This window comes from Eucalyptus grandis, chromosome 9 (genome assembly GCF_016545825.1).
Source record: "Eucalyptus grandis isolate ANBG69807.140 chromosome 9, ASM1654582v1, whole genome shotgun sequence".
NCBI lineage: Eukaryota > Viridiplantae > Streptophyta > Magnoliopsida > Myrtales > Myrtaceae > Eucalyptus > Eucalyptus grandis.
In genome coordinates this window covers 18,172,907-18,193,083 of record NC_052620.1, presented here as the reverse complement: position 1 = coordinate 18,193,083, position 20,177 = coordinate 18,172,907, and the positions used below count along the sequence as shown (strand labels likewise).

At 39.6% G+C, this 20,177-nt stretch overlaps 1 protein-coding gene across 1 annotated transcript; it reads left to right on the top strand.

The window, feature by feature from the left end:
• Positions 1-16,433: 16,433 nt before the first annotated feature.
• Positions 16,434-18,904, top strand: LOC104418475 (E3 ubiquitin-protein ligase APD2). Its single transcript, XM_010029843.3, has 5 exons — positions 16,434-16,777; positions 17,046-17,133; positions 17,332-17,404; positions 17,575-17,866; positions 18,516-18,904. Exons 2-5 carry the CDS (start codon positions 17,122-17,124, stop codon positions 18,592-18,594), a joined length of 456 nt encoding a protein of 151 aa, XP_010028145.1. The 5' UTR covers positions 16,434-16,777; positions 17,046-17,121; the 3' UTR covers positions 18,595-18,904.
• Positions 18,905-20,177: the final 1,273 nt, after the last annotated feature.

Here is a 20,177-nt window from a genome sequence, read left to right as displayed (position 1 = left end):
TGGCAATGTCAAGATGATCATCAATTCACACATTTTACACACATTTTGAGCCTAATGATCCTTTCATTTCTCAACCCATGAACCAAACTTACGTTACGTCCCTTACAAACTCTCTTCAGATTAGGGCACTTGAATTAACGTAGGATTTCATATGTTTATAAGCATCGCTCGAAGAAGTGCGAGCAAGATTATTTCTTTTTCATTTTGCAGGGTTCTTGACTTGTAAACCCGGAGATGATTACAAGACAGTTCATTCAATAGCTTTGACTCAAAGAGTTACTTTGTTAAGCCGTTGACCAAGCCACATTATGATCCTTGTTAAAGACCTCTCAGATTGGTAAGATCGTACCGCTTGCGAGAATACTCGGACCCATGTCGATATGATAAAATTGAGTGATTCTCATAAAATAGCCATTCTAAATGAGAGTGAGTGAAAGTCCTTTCTAACCGAAAGTCTCTCATTTAGTATTCTTAAAAATCCATGTCATGAGTGAAGATTGTCTTAAATGATAATTCTCTCAAGTGGAAATTTGGGTAATGCAAAGGTCATTATGCATAAACCCTGATTGAATTGATGAAAACCTCACTGAATTTTGAAATGTGCATTCTAGAGTAGCTTAGATTGTCTATCTCTTTGATGAATGCATATCAGTTTTTACTCTAAGTCATGTTTGATAGGTAATTCAAGTTTCTTTCAGAATGTTTCATGATATTAGAAGATGAGAAACCTCCATCAGGAGGTGAAAGACCTCTACAGGATATCTAAATTCCAAATGACATATCCCCAAGGATTAGAGATATCACCAGGTAAGTATATCTCTACCATATTCTAAAATACTTGTCATTGTGCAGGTATTCTCTCTTAAGTGCATCGACACTTGACTTGGTCAAGCTGTCCAGTTTTATCGACCTGGCATGCTTTTGTAGCCCAGAGTCCCTTTTAAATCGACACTCGACTGAGTTGTCCCCCAAAGTTTTTCCTCTAGACTCAATCTGATTAAGGCGACCGAATAACGGTTCGGGTCCTGGTCAGTTGATCTCTGTTGCAAGGTGGGCGACCAGAAGAATGGTTCGGGTCCTAGCCAAGCAAAATCTCGTTTAGGCGACCGTAGAATGGTACGGGTCCTAGAAAAGCAATTTCCTCATTCGGCGGACCAGTAGAATGGTACGGGTCCTGAAAAATCAATTTTCCGTCAAGGCGACCGTAGAATGGTACGGGTCCTAGAAAGTGAATCCCCGTTTAGGCGGCCCGTAGAATGGTACGGGTCTTGGAAGGTAAATCCCGTTTAGGCGACCGTAGAATGGTACGAGTCCTAGACAAAACCTATTTCCCTATTCAGGCGACCGTAGAATGGTACGGGTCTTGGAAGGTAAATCCCCGTTTAAGCGACCTAGAATGGTACGAGTCCTAGACACAACCAAACACCTTTGTCATCTTGGGCGGCCAGTAGAATGGTACAAGTCTGGGAAAGCGGAGTCACTTTACAAAGCCATGTTACTATGCAGGCGGAAGTAAAATGGTACAGTCCTAGACATGTAACACCAACTATCTTGAATCACTCTACCCTCTTTGAAGGTAAGTTATTCCAAGTAAGTTCCTTTACCATTTGCATACAAATTGCATTCCAAAATTTCGACATCTCAGTCTGGATTTGGATGTCTCAATTTTCTTCGTTGAATGTTTCACTCTGGATGTGAATGTTTTTCGACCTTTCTCGTTATACTTAGTCTGGATCTAGCTATTTCGAGCTTCTAAAATCGTGACATCTCTGTCTGGACCTGGATGTCTTGATTATTTTCATTCAAACATTTCACTCTGGATGTGAATGTTTGTCAATCCTTCTCATTATACCTTAGTCTGGATTTAGGTATTTTGAGATTTTAAAAAACCTTGACATCTCAATCTAGATCTAGATGTCTCAATTTTTTCCGTTGAACATTTCACTTTCGGTGTGAAAGTTCTTACCTATTACGCTTTTCAAGGAACCTGAGTGAGAGTTGGGTACTTGTGGAATAAATAGGGATTTATCATGTACCTCAAAATGCTTTACCGCACTAATTGGTAAATAATTGTAGGTACGTTCTTTCCTTTTACATCATGCATTTGCATTAGCATTTCCATGCATCATATAAATTGCATTAAAAAATGGAATTCATTTTCCAACAAAAAATCATTAGGTGCATTTGCATGGTCAAAATTTAGATCTCAATTTGTCTTTAAAGGCAACCTCTTCGAGCTCACCTTCAAAGAGGGGCAGCTGTTGACACCTAAATTTTGGACAACCCATTTAGTCATTTATTGTATAAAAATTGGGGATTAATTTTTAACCCCATTCAATCGCATAGCATATAATTTTTTAGGTGCATTTATTTTAATTTACATGTTTTGCATTTTATTTTCATTTTTAGGACCGGTGGTAGATGAGCTCAAATTTTATGTTTTGAGCTCTAGTTCGGTAGGCCGGGCTAGACCCATGAAATGATAAAATTAACCCAAGCCCGTCGTTATTTTTAATTGATTAGCTTGCGAAAAATTAAGATTTGATGCGATATTATGATTTTTAAAAATTAAAAAAATCGCATTGTAATCTTATTTTTTATCAATAAATGATGAAATCGGGAAGAATATTTTTGAGATAAGGATTTTTGTGATTAGGAGGTTATAGACAATCTTTTCGTCGGATGAAATATTCACAAAAGGATTGCATTTTGTCTTGGCCTATAAAAGAGAGCAAACCGTAGAGGAGAGGGCGGGGGGGGGGTTCACGGCTTCTCTTGGGTCGAAAAAAAGAAAACAAAAAAAGTCAGCAGGAGAGTGAGAGAGAGAGAGAAAGAGAGAGAGAGGGGAAAAGGTAAAAGTAAAAAGGTGATTTGACTCCTACTGTTCATCGTCTTCCCAACTTGCTGCCCACGTTGCTGTCCAACGTACCCCGACGCCGGAGCTCCGACGAAGCCCGCCGCTCCTGACCTTGCCGATCGCTACCTGTCACCGCGCCCAAGCAGCCCTGTTCCGCCTCACGCCCGAGCGACCCACCTGCAGATCCCGAGTCTCCGGTCGCTACCGCCGCACCAGCATCGCTGTGCCCCGCCTGTGAGCCCCTGCGACGCTGCTACTACCGCCGGATCTGCCTCGCCTGCAACTAGAAGCCCAAGCACCGCCTTGCTGTCGCCGCCCAGCAGCCAGTACCCCGACGCCGGAGCTCCGACGAAGCCCGCCGCTCCTGACCTTGCCGATCGCTACCTGTCACCGCGCCCAAGCAGCCCTGTTCCGCCTCACGCCCGAGCGACCCACCTGCAGATCCCGAGTCTCCGGTCGCTACCGCCGCACCAGCATCGCTGTGCCCCGCCTGTGAGCCCCTGCGACGCTGCTACTACCGCCGGATCTGCCTCGCCTGCAACTAGAAGCCCAAGCACCGCCTTGCTGTCGCCGCCCAGCAGCCAGTAGCCCGTGACCCAGCGCTGTCGCCGCGTCTGCTAGCCTCCATTCGAAACCCCTCTCCGGTGACCTCAGCTACGACGTCCGCAGCTCCGCCGCCGCGCCTCAGCCCGTGCCCCGTCGCCGTTGCTGCTCTGCTTGCTGACCCACGACGCCGGAACTGAACGCCGAGCCGCTACACACCCGTGGGACAACACCCGTGGGACACACCCGTTCACGGCTTCTCTTGGGTCGAAAAAAAAGAAAACAAAAAAAGGTCAGCAGGAGAGTGAGAGAGAGAGAAAGAGAGAGAGAGGGGAAAAGGTAAAAGTAAAAAGGTGATTTGACTCCTACTGTTCATCGTCTTCCCAACTTGCTGCCCACGTTGCTGTCCAACGTACCCCGACGCCGGAGCTCCGACGAAGCCCGCCGCTCCTGACCTTGCCGATCGCTACCTGTCACCGCGCCCAAGCAGCCCTGTTCCGCCTCACGCCCGAGCGACCCACCTGCAGATCCCGAGTCTCCGGTCGCTACCGCCGCACCAGCATCGCTGTGCCCCGCCTGTGAGCCCCTGCGACGCTGCTGCTACCGCCGGATCTGCCTCGCCTGCAACTAGAAGCCCAAGCACCGCCTTGCTGTCGCCGCCCAGCAACCAGTAGCCCGTGACCCAGCGCTGTCGCCGCGTCTGCTAGCCTCCATTCGAAACCCCTCTCCGGTGACCTCAGCTACGACGTCCGCAGCTCCGCCGCCGCGCCTCAGCCCGTGCCCCGTCGCCGTTGCTGCTCTGCTTGCTGACCCACGACGCCGGAACTGAACGCCGAGCCGCTACACACCCGTGGGACAACACCGCTGCGACCCGCAACCCCGCTGTTCGCCGGCCACCGACGCCGCGCCTCCCTGTTGCTGCTGCCGCCCAGTCCGCGCCAATACTCCGACGCCGGCTGCCCACGTTGCTGCTCCAACGTACCCCGACGCCGGCTGTCTCCTTCGCCCGTGCTCCGACGAAGCCCGCCGCTCCTGACCTTGCCGATCGCTACCTGTCACCGCGCCCAAGCAGCCCTGTTCCGCCTCACGCCCGAGCGACCCACCTGCAGATCCCGAGTCTCCGGTCGCTACCACCGCACCAGCATCGCTGTGCCCCGCCTGTGAGCCCCTGCGACGCTGCTGCTACCGCCGGATCTGCCTCGCCTGCAACTAGAAGCCCAAGCACCGCCTTGCTGTCGCCGCCCAGCAGCCAGTAGCCCGTGACCCAGCGCTGTCGCCGCGTCTGCTAGCCTCCATTCGAAACCCCTCTCCGGTGACCTCAGCTACGACGTCCGCAGCTCCGCCGCCGCGCCTCAGCCCGTGCCCCGTCGCCGTTGCTGCTCTGCTTGCTGACCCACGACGCCGGAACTGAACGCCGAGCCGCTACACACCCGTGGGACAACACCGCTGCGACCCGCAACCCCGCTGTTCGCCGGCTGCCCACGTTGCTGCTCCAACGTACCCCGACGCCGGCTGTCTCCTTCGCCCGTGCCGCCCCTGTCTCGCCTGACCCGTGACCAGCTGTGCCTGCTGCCGCCCTTGCCGGAGCTCTGAACGCCGAAGACCCAACCTCCGGTGACCCACCGAAGCCGCTCGACCGTAGGTGAAGAAAGCAGGAAAAGGAAAAAAAAACAAAAGGAAGAAAAAGGAAAAGAAATTAGGTAGTTTTATTTCTATTTTTCTATTTGTTTTATTTATTTCTTTTATGTTTTGGGGTGATCTTTATTTTATGGATTTTGTAGGCATTATCCACAGGATATTCCTAGAATTATTGTAATTACTAATTTGATCCGTAAGATCTCGGATCAATTTTTTTATTATAATAATTTCTAGGATTTGTCGATAGTATTTTAAGTGTTGAATCAATATAACTATTAATTTGATCCGTAAGAATTCGGATCAGATTTTTAGTTATTTTGAACTCTTTGTTGTGATAATTAGGGTTAGGATAATCGTTAATTTGACCTGTGAGACAACAGGTTATTTTTTCGATTATTTTGATTCTTTATTTGATTGCATATCTTGATTATTTAGATTTACTGCTTAGTTAATAATGACTTGTTTTAGAGAATCACTAAAAAAAAATCTAAAAAAATATATTTGAATTAGGATTCAGTTTGTTTTAGATTGTTATCTTGCATAGCTAGGATAGGGATCTTAGTTCGAAAAATATAAAAAAAAATGCATTAATTTAGGACTTTAGTTGCATGTTTAATTACGTGGCAATTTTAAATTTTGAATTTTAAATAAAAAATAAAAGATAAAAACTCTCATGCATATGTCATGTAGAATTAGGGCTTGCTCCGCACGTCATTGCATATTAGATCAATTACATGTTAGATTAAGATAATATCTTAGTTTAAATTAGGATTTAATGTGACTTAATCCTTAGTTTAAATTAGATTGAATTTTAATCTAGCTAGATTATTTTCGCATTTTTAAATAGAAATATCAAATGCACGTCATTTAGTTTTTATTAGGTTCATTTAATTAGAACTTCCTCATCATTAGACTAAATCATTTAATAAATGTCGCATGACATATAACTCGCGTGCTAAATTATATGCGGCATGACATCTTAGTTCAAATAATTTTGCATGTCATTGCATCGCATTGCATGTCATTAGAATTAGGTCATTTATATTGCATTTAATTATTGCATTTCTTCATGTCATATAGTTTAGGTTATGCTGCCATGTTATATTAGATTATTAACATGCGTTGCATAAGTCATGATTTTCATTAAATAAAGTGAAAACAAAAATTGAAATTGCGTGTTAATTAGAAATCATATCTAGGGCTGGCGATGTGAATTTCGATTTAACAATGCGGATGCTTTCGTTGCTCCTAGATATGTTTTGCAATATTTAATTGCTTTCTTGAGTGTTAAATTGGTGGTATGCGCACATGTATGATCACCTCACATGTTAGGAAGTTAAATTAAAATCAATTCAATTGCCAAACATTTTTTTTAAAAATGAAATAAAAGGTACCAAAAGGGCACTAGGATAGTCTAGTGTAACCAAGTCCCCGAATTCATAAATCTCTGTTCGTAGGAGTAAAGTAAATCTCCCGTTACTTTACTTGGGTTTTAATCGACCCACCAAAAATAAATTAGTGGCGACTCCGATAAAATCAATTTGCATGTTCGAAATTCAAACCTAAGTCGTGAATTGGTATGCGCTTGGGAGAGTCCGAGCTAGGCTTAAAGACTTAGTAATCCATTAACCTAGTTTTAGGTGGTGAACCCGCGAAAAAATTAGGTCGCGACACTCCTAAATTAAGCGAGTGGACTGCTATAATGTTATCTTTGAATATGAAATTTTTAGTTAAGCTTAGTAAGGGTGATGACACAAGGGAGGATTTGATTAATTACAGGGGGAGGTTTTCTAATTTGTCCAAATTATAGACTATTTAGAATGTCCGTTGGGTTCACATTTATAAATGGTTCCACAATTAAATTCTTTGTTGTTCTGTTGTTATGATATCTTGAGTTGATTCTTTCATGTTTATAGTTTTGGCATATGTCTTCTTTTAAATTCTTTGTTGTCCTTTTTTTTATGATATCTTCATTTGGAGTCGCCTTCTCAAAACTTTGTTGTTCATCATGTTTTTCCTATTCAAATGCATATGATGGACCATGAAGCTGTGAATGAAGATCTTAAAAAAGCTTCCCATTTTTGTACTTTTTTTCTTTTTCTTTTTCTTTAGTTTATGATTTTTTTCGTTGGAGTTTCAAGAAATTCAAATCAAACTCAAAATGTCTTTTGTCCTAGCAACATTGCTAGTCCTATAGAATGTAACGAAATGCTTCCATGGGATCTATTGTATTACTCCCACATCTATAAACAATAAACCACTAACATAAATATTAGAATATCCAACAAATTTTGGCCAAAAATTAGAATAATAACCCAAAATTCTAAATACCTTATTAGCGAATGGAGGAAATCCATTCATAATCTCTGTTGGCATGATAAATGGTAGTTGCAACTATATAAAAAAAAATGAACCAATTAGTAAAATGTAAATACAAATTTTGAAATCCGAGGAACACACCTGATTATGGAAACTTTAATATAATTTAGGACCCCCAATGTTGCTTGGACAAAAGGCCTTTGAGTCTATAACCCCTAATGGCATGATGTATGATGGTTGCATCTATATAAAAAAAAAATGAATCAATTAGTATAATGTAAACACAAGCGTTGAACTCCAAGAAAACACACCTAGTTATGGAAATTTGGATATACTATAGGAAATCCACCACAGCCCCAATGTTGCTTGGACAAAGGACTCTTGATTATTCATAAAACCTAGTGGCATAATGTATTGTAGTATATCCAAATAAAAAAGAAAATATTGAACAAATTAGTAGAATAAATATACAAATATTGAATTCCGAGGAACACGCTTGATTATGGAAATTTGGATATATTATAGGACCCCTAATGTTGCTAAGACAAAAAGGCATTTCGAGTCTAATTTGAATTTCTTAAAATTCCAACGAAAATAGCACAAATAGCAAAAAAAGAAGAACCAAAAAGAACAAAAATCAGGGAACCTTTTAAGATCTTTGTTCATAACTTAATAGCCCATTAAATGCATCCAATGGGGAAAAACATGGTGACCAAAGTTTGGAGAAGGTGACTCCAAATAAAGATATCATAACAAAAGAACAACAATGAATTTAAAAGAAGATATATGTCAAAACTATAAATATGAAACAACTCAAGATATCATGACAAAAGAATGATAAAGAATTTAATTGTGGAACCATAAATACATGTGAACCCAACAGACATTCTAGTAGCCTATGATTTGGACAAATTAGAGAGCCTCCCCCGTAATTAATCAAATCTTCCCATGCATCATCATCATAGCTACTAAGCTCAACCAAAAATTTCATATCCAATTTTTTTTTTTTTTTGCAATCTACCCTTTTTTTACGAGAGAAGTTGATTCTCTATCATAAATATTATCACAGACAATAGAATACTCTTTACTGACACTTCTAATTTCATAAGATTAAACTAAAGTTTCATGACGCATTCAAAGTAATCAATCAGTGCCAGAGAGGATGCAACAAGCCCAATTTCAACTTCCTAGATACCCAATAGTTTACAAGATGCACCAAATGACACAACATGGAACTGTCAACAATATTATTCAAGAAAAAAGGTACACCAAATGATGCAAACTAGTTCGGGAATCATCGTGGCATAAGAAAACACAAGAAAACGCGAGCACTAACCAAAATATCAATCACAGAGTATGGAATGGAATTGCTCGACTTCCACAATATATCCCCGCACCTAATTATGAATCCATCTTAATTTACATTGCAAACAAAACAACATTGAAAACCATAAAACAACTCAAGAATCTGGAAACTGAAACAACAAAGAAGATGAGAAATAAGACGAGAAGAAATTTGGTGTTTCTAAAGTCAGCAAGTGTGAAAAAAAATCGAACTTAACCGCGGATTTTGAACACAGATAGTAATACTCGAGAGGCTGAAAATAGAAAAATATAGGACTCAAAGTAAGAGCATTAAAAGATATACTCCGGATGAGGCGATAGCCGAGGTGGGGGCAGAGGTGGTTAGAACTCATGACTCAAGAAGTTGCGACCAACGAGGCTCTTACGAGCAAAAGAGAGAGAGAGAGAGAGAGGCTCCTAGAGGCGACGATGGAGGTGGAGGCAACTTGCCGGAGCTAGTGGATCTAAGCTCGAAATGCGATGGGTAGACTTTTGGAAGAGAGAGGGGGAGTTTCTTTGTGCGAATGGCGAGAGAAGGACATAAAGAATGCGTTTGTTTGTGTTTATTCAAAAATATTTCGGGGAACAATTTTTAACAGGAAAACGCGTCTTGTTCCAAGAATAAAAAATGAATAGAAACACGTTTGGTAAATTTATATTCTTTTTTTTTTTTTTTTTTAATTTTTTAATATTTTTTAATATTTTTTTTTTCCTTTTTTTTTCTTTTTCTTTTTCTTTTTTTTTTTTTTTTCTTCTTTTGCGGTCGCGGCCATGCCTCGCCTAGATCCGGCGACGCTCCAGCGAGGTCGTCGGCCCTCGACTGCCGGTCGCCGGCCATGGCCGAGGCCGACAACCGGCCAAAGAAAAAAAGAATAAGAAATGAAGAAGAAAAAAAGAGAAGAAAAGAAAGGAGAGAGAAAATTTATTCTTCAAAAGTGTTTATGGAACAAAAAAAATAACTTTTTTGTGTTTCTTATTTCCGTTACAATTTCGTTCCGAAAAAAAAAAAAAATAGATTTTGAACAAAAACGCAGATAAACTCCCTTTTTTTTTTTTTTTTGTTCCTGAAAAAGAAAATTGTTTATAAATAAGAAAAAGAACATAAATATGCACGCCCAAAGAAGGATGGAGCAATTAATAAAAGAGAGGGGAGGCAAAAGTTTGACTCAAAAGAGAGATGGGACCCGACTGGCACATGGAGCCACATGTGACTTCGGAATTAGGCCAGTACACGGTGACGTGAAGGGCCGGCCCATCTAATATGTTCTCCAAGATTTGCCACCTCAGCTGTAAAACACTCCACTTAGCAATTTTTTAAAGCTCATCTCTTTTCTCTCTCTGTGATTTCTCCGTCCTTTCCTCCATTACTAACGTCCCACTCTCTCTGGCCCCTACGATCTGCTCTGCTCTGCTCTATGCTCTGCTCTATGGACTACTGACCCTAACCTGTCTCTCCTCTCCCTCCTCTCCACTTTGAGTTTCCTAAAAAAATTCAGAGAAATAATGGGCTCCCTCTTTTCCCTCTCGTTGCTTCTCTCTATTTGTCCGACGAACCGCACCTCCAATGACGCCTCTACCATCGCCTCCCCAAACCTCATTGGTGGATACAATCCATTTTCTACGTCCAACAAACTCAAGTTAGGTTTTCCCCCTCTTTCACGATTTTATTCCAACGAGCTCGAAGTAGTTCTTGGTTGTCTGGTTGACCTCTCCTCGATTTGATTAGGTAAGAATTGTTCTTTGCTCCTATCGCTTTCCTCTGATTTCTGTTTTCAGTATTCATCGATGCCTTGGAACCCAAAGAGGAGAGAACTACTTCCGACTGACATAGCAGAAGAAATCCTATAGAGAAAAAAGATTGGAGCTTAAAATTCCTAACAGGTGGGCCCCTTGACATGTGTCTCTCTCTAAGTGAAGTGTGTGCAATATTTTCTCGACAAGACATGGGATTGAATAACCAGATCAACGCAGGACAAACCCCATGACAACAGGTGGCGCGAAGGTTGCGTCTGTGGCTGATCGACTTAGGTGCGAGGGAGTCACATTCAACATGGAGCCCCAGTCGCATTGTCAGGCACAAAGAGCGCGTGGCACCTGGTCCGGACGTCATTTTGGTCTCGAAAAATTCCTGTGAACTGGTCTTGATTTATGCAAATTTGGGGGCTACTTTATTTTCATACCTGTTTGTTTATTAAAATTGCACAAACCAATGTGTTATAAAATTGGACGGCAACATTGATAAGTACAAATTGAAGTACATGTGCATTTAATTTTTTTCTATACATTATATGATACAATTGATAATAGTGACTTTATTATAGTTGTGTACTCCCTTCCATGCTTAGGATTGTTAAATGGTATGAGATAACATGTTTTCTTCCATTTGCTAGTGGAGAGATCACCTGTTATTTTGCATTTGCAGAGATCATCTGTCATTTTGCACATTTAAGTTTAACATGTTTTGATAGACATTTGATAATTATATCTTCAATCCCAGGAAGAATGGAGCTGACATATTTTTGAAAGATGGGAAAGATATGAAGGAAACATAGAAAAGCCCGTTGAGATTTTGTCTCATCTCAAAGGCTATAAAATGAACCCCGGACACTCGACTTATTTGGGTCATTGATTTGCAGTACCTATCAACTCAATATATTTAAGCTCCGCTTATTTCATGAATATATATTATTTGAAAAAAAAAAAATTAAATGAGCATTTGTATTGATTGAAATAATCAATCAATGAAAAAAATTAATTATCAATAAAAATTTACGTTTAATTATATTTGTGCACAATGAAAATTATTTTTATTTATTCACTCTTTGAGAGATATTTGAAAAATTGTAATTTTAAAATTATTTATTTCACAAAACAAACCAATTTCAGCTATCCATTATATCATAATGCTCTTTGAGTGGGTTGAAAAAGAGCGAAAGAAGCATGGGCCTCGCATTCTTTATGAGTATGCACTCCTTTATTGTTGACTCATACAAGTCACAGAGGTCCAGATCGATCGAAAGAGGCTCGTACCCTCGAAGATGACTGATCGCGTCCATCAATCTCTCTTGGAGAGAAATTAAGTTACTGGATTTTTTATTAATTTGAGAATGAATGCATACTTCTTTTTCTTCTCCGTGGTGATGTTAGAAGGAATGTTTCGAATGTGTATTTTCATTTGTCATACAGGACATATATTGTGACATCTGAAATTCTCTACCTTAATTGATAAATTTAGGATATTAAGATAATAAATAATTCACCTAAAATTTGGATGACATTTGCAAAATTTCAATTGGTTCAATGAATTTGTGACGTTAGGAAAATTCGAAAATACTTTCCATGTCCGCTGTCTTTTGGAGTGATTTTGCCAAGGGTGATGAAGTTTATAATGAGTTAAAATTCAAGGAAATGAGTTGTTTATAATTTCAGTATGCTTAAATTAATGGATCTTTAAATATAAGTTGATTACAAAGAGTGACGGTGAAAAACATATCACTATAGAATTTGGCTGCTGGGACCAATATACCCTAAATAATGTATCGGATAGTTAGCAAAGTTAAAATTTACGAGATAAGATTTCCCCAGCATTTTATAGCTATTGCTAATAATTTAATGATTTCAAAATATATTTCTTACTTATTGGTGTTTAGAATGGAAATCGAATTCCCCACTTAGTTATCAAATTGTAAAATACCATCCAAGAAACTATCAAATATCTTCATCCTTCACCTTAAATAGGCCAATTCTCACTCAATCATTTCCCTACGTCTTCTTACTTTTTTAATTTAACTACTACATAACATCATCCATAAATTGTTCTTAAAAGCGAAAATGAAAATAAAATAAAATCGAATCACCTTCATTTGCTGCATTCGGCACAGCCAACTCAATCTTCAAATCTTTAACTTCAATTTTTTTCATCTTCCAATCTTTTGCAACGACAGAAAAGTTCTTACTCAAATTACAAGAAGCTTCAAGTCTCTCCATTATGAGTTGTTTATTTAATCTCATCCATCAAGTGTTATAGAAAGTAAAAAATTCATAGTCTTCATTTTCCTTTGTTTATCAAACTTGGTTTTTTCTTTTTTAAAGATAGATAATTGTTAATTTTTATTACCATTCACTGTGCTTTCAAGGTGATTAAGACTTGAATTAGTTCATGCCTTCCCTTAAGGTAAGTGAAAACTCTTGGAACCGAGTTAAATCTATCTACTTGGTAATCTTAAACTTTATTGTTTGATGTTTGTTCATTTAGTCCAAATTTGGACACCGAGTTTATTTGGCCTTTAAAAATGGCATGATGTGTTTATGTTTAGCGAAAAGGTTTAGTTAAATCTTGTATGGGAAAAATGCGAAAATGGTAAAATTAGTCCCAAAAGTTGCATTTTGATAATTTTGACATTTCTAGGTGATATTTGGTAAATTTGCTTGAATGAGATGGCTCTTTTAATACTGTTATCTTATGGTTTTGACTATTAATTAGTAGGTTATTAGGTTAGATAATTTAAGGAAATCAAACCGCTTTTTTTTTTTTTTTGGTTGGTAAACCGCTTAAAAATAACAAGTTTAGAAACTTTAGGGACAAATTTGTAATTTCACACAGCTAGAGGACTAATTTGGTAAAATTGGAAATTTGAGGTCTGATTATAGAATCAAAAACCTTATGATGATAAGTAATTAAGTTATTTTTAGAATTAATTGCTTAATCTAAGCAATTTATCTAATTGTCCAAAATTTGGACTTAACTACATAATTAATGGAAAATTACCTATTACAATTGTGCCAATTCAGTCTTAAACTTTTTATATTTTTACCAATTTAATCCATCCAGTCAATTTTAGTCAGTCAACGTTGACACGGATGCTAGCCATCCTACGTAGTGCCACCACATTAACAATTTTCAATAAGATTTTTCCAAATTTTTTTCTTTTTTTTTTTCTTTCTCTTTCTATTTTTATTGTCACTTCCTTCATCCTCTAGTTGGTCCCCACCGAGTCCCTTGCCGGCTTCAAGCAAGCCTGGCCATGGCGGGGAAAGGGTTTGACCCTCGCTAAAGGCCACGACATGTGCAGCCTTCAGCAAGGTCATGCCTCACCCGGCCATGGCCAGGCTTCTCTAAGGCTGACAAGGTCCCTTGTCGGCGATCGGTTGGAGGAAGAAGGAAGTGAAGGAAAAAAAGAAAAATAAAAAAGCAAAAAATATTAAAATATTATTAAAAATTATCTGCGTTAACGCTAATAACGCCACATAGGATGATTAACACCTATGTTAACACTGTAGGCCGCTAACTGGCCAAAATCAACCGAATGGACTAAATTGGCACAAAAACAAATGGTTTAAGACTTAATTGGCAAAAAAAAATGTTTATGACTGAATTAGTAGAATTGTAATAGATTGATGACTTTTTTGGTAATTTTATCCATAACTAATTCAAAAAGAGGTTGTTTTAATAATTTTCTAAAGCTTGTGACATGCCTATAGTGTAAATAAAATATTTATATGTCTTATATAGAAAATGAATGGCCTAGGGTATATAATTTAATTAGTATGGCTTGATTCAGGAAAGATTGGAAGTTAAAAGTGGAAAAAAAATGTGAACTAATAAACTTTATTGGGGCAATTATGAAATTCTAAAAATTTGGAACTAGAGGCAATTAGTTTAATTTTGATGATTGAGGTGAATTTAAGCATGACACGGTCTTTGTAGTGAATTTATATGAGTTAACTACAGTTAAGGATTAATAATAACTTAGTAACGTGGTAGTCATTTAAACGAAGGAAGTAAAACTTTTAGAACACGAGTGCATGAAGTATACAAGTTTTAGGACTTGCGTTGAATTGTCCCGCTTTTTCAATAACTAAGTAACTTTTTTTTTCCTTGATTATGAACTCTTCAAATTTCTCGGCCGTCATAGAAAATGCCCACCTAATAAAAATGACTTACCAATTTTTATCTTTTGAAATTAGCGAGTGCATTTGAAAGGACCAACTGGTAGATCAAAAACTGTCTAAGATGCACCAAAAAAAAAAAAAAAAACAAACAAAAAACAAATTCCAGCAACTACTTTTTAAATTTATCAACTCTTATTTGAATTAATTGCAAACTCATATTGGTGTATTTAAAGCTTTTCCCACAATGAGTAAGATTGAATAATGGTCGTAGCTTATAAGCAGAGGACCTCAACCCCTTCCCTAAAAATATGTTAATAACCCTTTTCAGGACAAAATTATGAGGTCCGCAAGTCAAAGTGGACAACATTTCATAACGAAACACAGACAAAATTATAAGATCGAGAGAAATTTTTTATCTTCCATAAGAAAATAACGTGCATGTGAAAATTATCAAATTCATCTCATTTGATGGCTTTCGTGGTCGGTCGACAACCAAATTGACAACTTTCCGTGGACCTAAACATATCATCCACAGAGAGAGGAAAAGGCTATTACCGGAGAACACGGAATCGCCCACCTTTGCAAGGCAAACAGTAGAGAACCGAACTCCTGGTCTGAATGTGAATAGGAAAGCAAGTATCATCTGTTATTTTAAGTACACCTAACTCGCACTTTGACACTATCATCACTTATCATTCTGGCTATACAGATTAACTCACGAGCAATATTTAATTGACTAAGCACTTTGGATAAAAGCAGTCTGAAATGGAGCCAGAGACTACAACATTCACTGATATTCTCTTGACAAATGTGAGGCTCGTGTTTTTGGCCGATATTTGCCTGAAGCCGAATTCACTGGACCAAGCGCATGATAAGCGTCGATCTCGTGGGATCCGTAATATCGATGGTTATGATCGTCTCAATCAACTGAATCTAGCTCCAGATTAGAAATTCCTGCGCTTTATCCTACGCATACACATTTTTGCTGTGGCTGATTATGATTCAGCACCGAAATGACGACCAATTTGGCTGCAGCACGATCCCAGGATGGAAATTTAAATGAACTGGTCGGTCTTGTTTGGTGTCAGCCTAAGTTGCTAGAATACCAAGTGGTCGGTTTGGGCAGGCAAAGACTAATTATTGTGATGCTGACATGATCAATTTTGTATAAAATGGACTAGCCAGCAAATCTGATTCTGTTTCTTAACTAAAAGAACTGGGACTTGTGGGGATGAACCCACCATACGCAGCAGCATTTCTTTTATGGCCAACGTGAGAGAGGGACCCATTTGCAAGAACAGTTGAAGATGTCCTTGAACGGGGGTGACTCAAAAATAGCTGTAACATCCCAATTATTGGACGAGGCACAATCGCGGACATACCCATGGACAGACCCATCTAAGTACATGTTCTCGGGACCATTTGAATATTTGTTACCCAGTCCAGCTTATGTGCTATGCAAATTCATTTGAATTGTCGAATTTGACCCATCACAAATTGTAAGGCCGATAAATCTTACCAAATTTTGAATGGTTCATATGCAAAAGAGTATAGATAATCGATGCATGTGATTATGATATATAGTCTCGAATGAATATTATAATGCTACCTCAATAACTTCGGTCCCCATCCCTGTACTAAACCTACCATTCAAGAACCAGAAACACAGAGACAACCTTAAATTCCGTTGCCCGCCGAACTCTCAAAGGCTGTCTGGTAGTTGAGCACCAGAACTCAAATGAAGGAGCCATCACCTACCTTTCCATGCTCGATGAAAGAAGTCAACCCTTTTCCTTTCCTTTTTCTGGGTGCACCCGCCAATCAGAAAGCATTTCCTCACTATTCTTCCTCTTCTTCTTCGTCTTCTCGTCATTCCCGAAGACGCACTTTTCGTTTCCAAGTTCTCTCGCTCTCGCGCTCTGTTCTTTCACAGAGTCGCAGACATTGGTCGAATCGTGGGCTCATTTGGGCACGCTAGAAGCAAGCTTTGGCTTATTTTTCCCCGCTTACCGAGCCAATTCCAACTTATCAGAAGCAACACCAGGTCTGCAATCGCGAATATTCTGAATCAGCATTCTTTGTATGAGGCGCTCGAGATGGTGCACATTGTCGCCGTGAGCGGGCTCTCTGAGAAAGATTTAGTAAGCTCGATGGCTTTATTGGAGGCGGCCTGAAGCAATGCAGGTAGCCTTTTTGCTTTGGCTCAGTTGTGTTTCTTCTCTGGATCCGCTTTGAAAACTACCAAACACAAAACGGACGGCACAAACTAGGGCCCTAGATGAAGGAAACTAACATTGTTTGATTAATGCTCTTGCGCTCACATAAATGTAAAATGCTAGATCAGCAGATTTGCTACATTCCACTTTTCCAAATTCTCTGCTCAATACACAGAATTCTGTCTAGCACTAAAGGAAACTATCTAATTATATGATGTTTGCTTCCATTTTGGAAGTTTGTTTTTCAGGTCCGGATTTGAACCTCGAGAAAAACAGAGAATCGGTAGCAGCAAAGGCTAGAGGAGCGATAGAATGTGTTCCACGGTAGGTGGATCGAGCTAATCTAAACTTTAGAGTTCAGTTTAACTTCGAAAAGCCTTCAAATTTAACTGCCCAAGGAGGAGTAATTGCTTCTCTCTCTCTCTCTCTCCTCGTTTGGGAGTTCTGAGCCGATATTCACTAATTCTTTACAGTGTTTACGTCAGACATTTTGATTTCTGATTTGTTCCTTTCCGATCTCAGGATGATGAGCTGGCTGAATTGTGCTTTGCATTTACGTTCTTGGCTCGGTTATTCGCCTACATCACGGTATTGGGTGAGTTTTCTGACAAAATTGTTACTCTCTAGATGTGTTTGATTCGAGTCTCATTAAAGAAAAGAGAGTAACATCAAAAGAGGGTAACTGGAGAGTTCATATTTCCACTCACTCAAATTCTTCATTAATTTTATAATTTCTGTGCGGTAACACATCTCGAAATCTCACAGCATTGCTTGTGTCGGTCTTCTTCGCGATCATGAGATACCTGGACAGCTGGGAGGATGAAAGTCCTGCCGAACGAGAGCCGGTAGTGACGGAGACGACCCCAATACAAGTATTCAAGCCACCACAGTCAACGTATGGGACGTGTGAGGAGGACATAGAAACCGGCAGCTGCTGCAGCAGCTCCTCGGAGGAGTTGTATGATGGGAAGATTTGTGTGATTTGCTACGACGAGGAAAGGAATTGCTTCTTCGTTCCTTGCGGCCATTGTGCTACCTGCTATGACTGTGCTCAGAGGTAAACATTGATTTATCATCGATGATTTCTTTTTCTTTAACTTTCCTTCTCATGTTTAAGGATTCACTTAATGATTAAAGAATGAACATGTGCTTACCTGGAAAAAGGATGAATGGATGTATGTGCATAGATTAGGCGCACAGAACAGATTTGATTCCCCAGTCCCCACCCTAGGAAAGAACAATGCTTGTGTATATAATCAGCTGTCCGCTACCAGGTCGGTTCCCACACTAACAAGTTTAAAACATTTCCATATTTAATGTTCACGAGATCAGCGGGTTTTTTACGAATTGGGCAACATGAATTTTCTCTTCTAAATGACAGAAAAAAAGACATTGATTTGGCATCATTATCTGTACTTTAGAACTTGAAACGTGCAGGTCACTCCAGCTCTGTTTTATAATGCTTATCCAAGTACAAAACTTCTAACTGGATTGGATAATATACAATCAAAAAAAAGTCAGTGAAAGTCACTTTCTGTTATAATTAATACCTGTCCCAAACAAAACTCTTGCATGTCAGGTGAGAAAATTAACGTTTGTTCTAAAATTTTGGAGAATCTCCTGATTAACATTAGGTTTTGAGGACTGAGTCAATTCCACTTGCTGGTTTCTACTTCTGTTTCTTATGACAACTTGGGCTTCTGCAGGATCTTTGATGGAGAAGGCAAGGCCTGCCCTGTTTGCAGGAGACCCATCAGGAAAGTGAGGAAGTGGTTCTCCTCATGAGATAAACATTGTTTTATTACGCTTTAGAGACTTTTGTGTTTTATAGGAACGATTTCGGTGGAAAATTTTTGGTTCTTGGCTTGAGTTATTGGGATTAAAATTGATGATTGCGCACACCATTTTGTGTTCGTGGTCATGAGAGTTCTGTCGGTCACTACGAGAGGTCAACCGCTCGTGGGAACTTCAAGTGTACAGATGGGCCCTAAGGCCCAAAACAAATGTTGTAGAAGCCCACAAGTCAGCAGGTGACAGAATAATATGACTGACGAAGTATGAGCCTCAGCTCAATCGAGATATACCTTTTCACTTCTTTCGGCTGTCTATTGCATTCGACTTTTCTGGGGTAAATAAGAATGCATTCTCTTCAAATTTATGGATTTAAAAAGGGAAATGTTGACATTTGAATCTTGGCTCACCATTTAGAAATAATTACATAGAAAATTAGGGATTAATATTTAACCTCTAAAAGCATTGCACGGGCAGCGGCAAATGGTCCCAGATTAGCCGCGAGGACGGGGCCCACATTAATGTTGGAAACTCGGCCAAAGCATAGGAGATAGGGGCCGAAAAATTCAAGCCTTAAATTAGAAAATTAGAGCTTTAATTGTGCTCGGTTTAGCCCATTAAAGTTAAAGACTTTGTGTTTAATCATAATAGGCCCTAAAGGAAAGCTTGTCACCAATTAAGCCCACAGAGGGCCAGAATTCGGCCACTATGGGAAAGCAAGCCTTGGCTGGAAATTACATAGGGCATATGGACCAAATTGAGCTCAATTCAATCTAATTTCAACCCCTACCTAAGAGTTAATCGATAAAGAGTCTTAAGTCAATTCAATCCATTACCCTAAATAAGGCCTAAAATAAGCCCATGAAATTGAGGTTAGACATAAGGTGAACGTTATAAATGCAAAGTTATGCCTCATAATTCGAGGTCAACAATTAGAATTTCAGAACACATAATGAGAGACACACATGAGAATCAAAGAGAGGGAAGAGAGTTGGCAGCCGAGAACCCCATCACGGCTGCACTTCTTCACATCGTCGAACCCAGACCCGGCAATCCTCTGGCCACGATGATTTGTTTCCTTCTAGCCATCGCGTTTGAGCTTCTGTTCAGACAACCTAAATTGCGTCACCTAGGCCAAGCCACCTACTTCTTCCCGATCCAGCCTTGCTAGTCTATGGTTGACCATGATGAGTCCAGCAGCAAAGGCTCACTGCTACTTCCCTACCCTTAATCGACCTGAATCACTAGCAAGGTGAGCGTGACTAATGCTAATCGCACCTCCAACCCTATTAAGGGAGCTGCCCTGTGTGATATTTGGAATTTTCTATGTTGAGTAATAGTATTTAGGATATAAAGATAAGTGTTATTTAGTGTGGAGCCATGAAAGTTGTTAATTTTATGATGTATGGAAGGTGCGAAAGATAATTTTTTGTTACCGTAATCATCACAATTTGATGCGTTAAGCTTAGTGATAAATATTAACAATATTCAAGTTTCAAATTTATTAATTGAGATTTTTCTAGCATCCATTATTTTTCACCAATATTTTTAGTGAGTTTAAAATATTTTTCTAATTT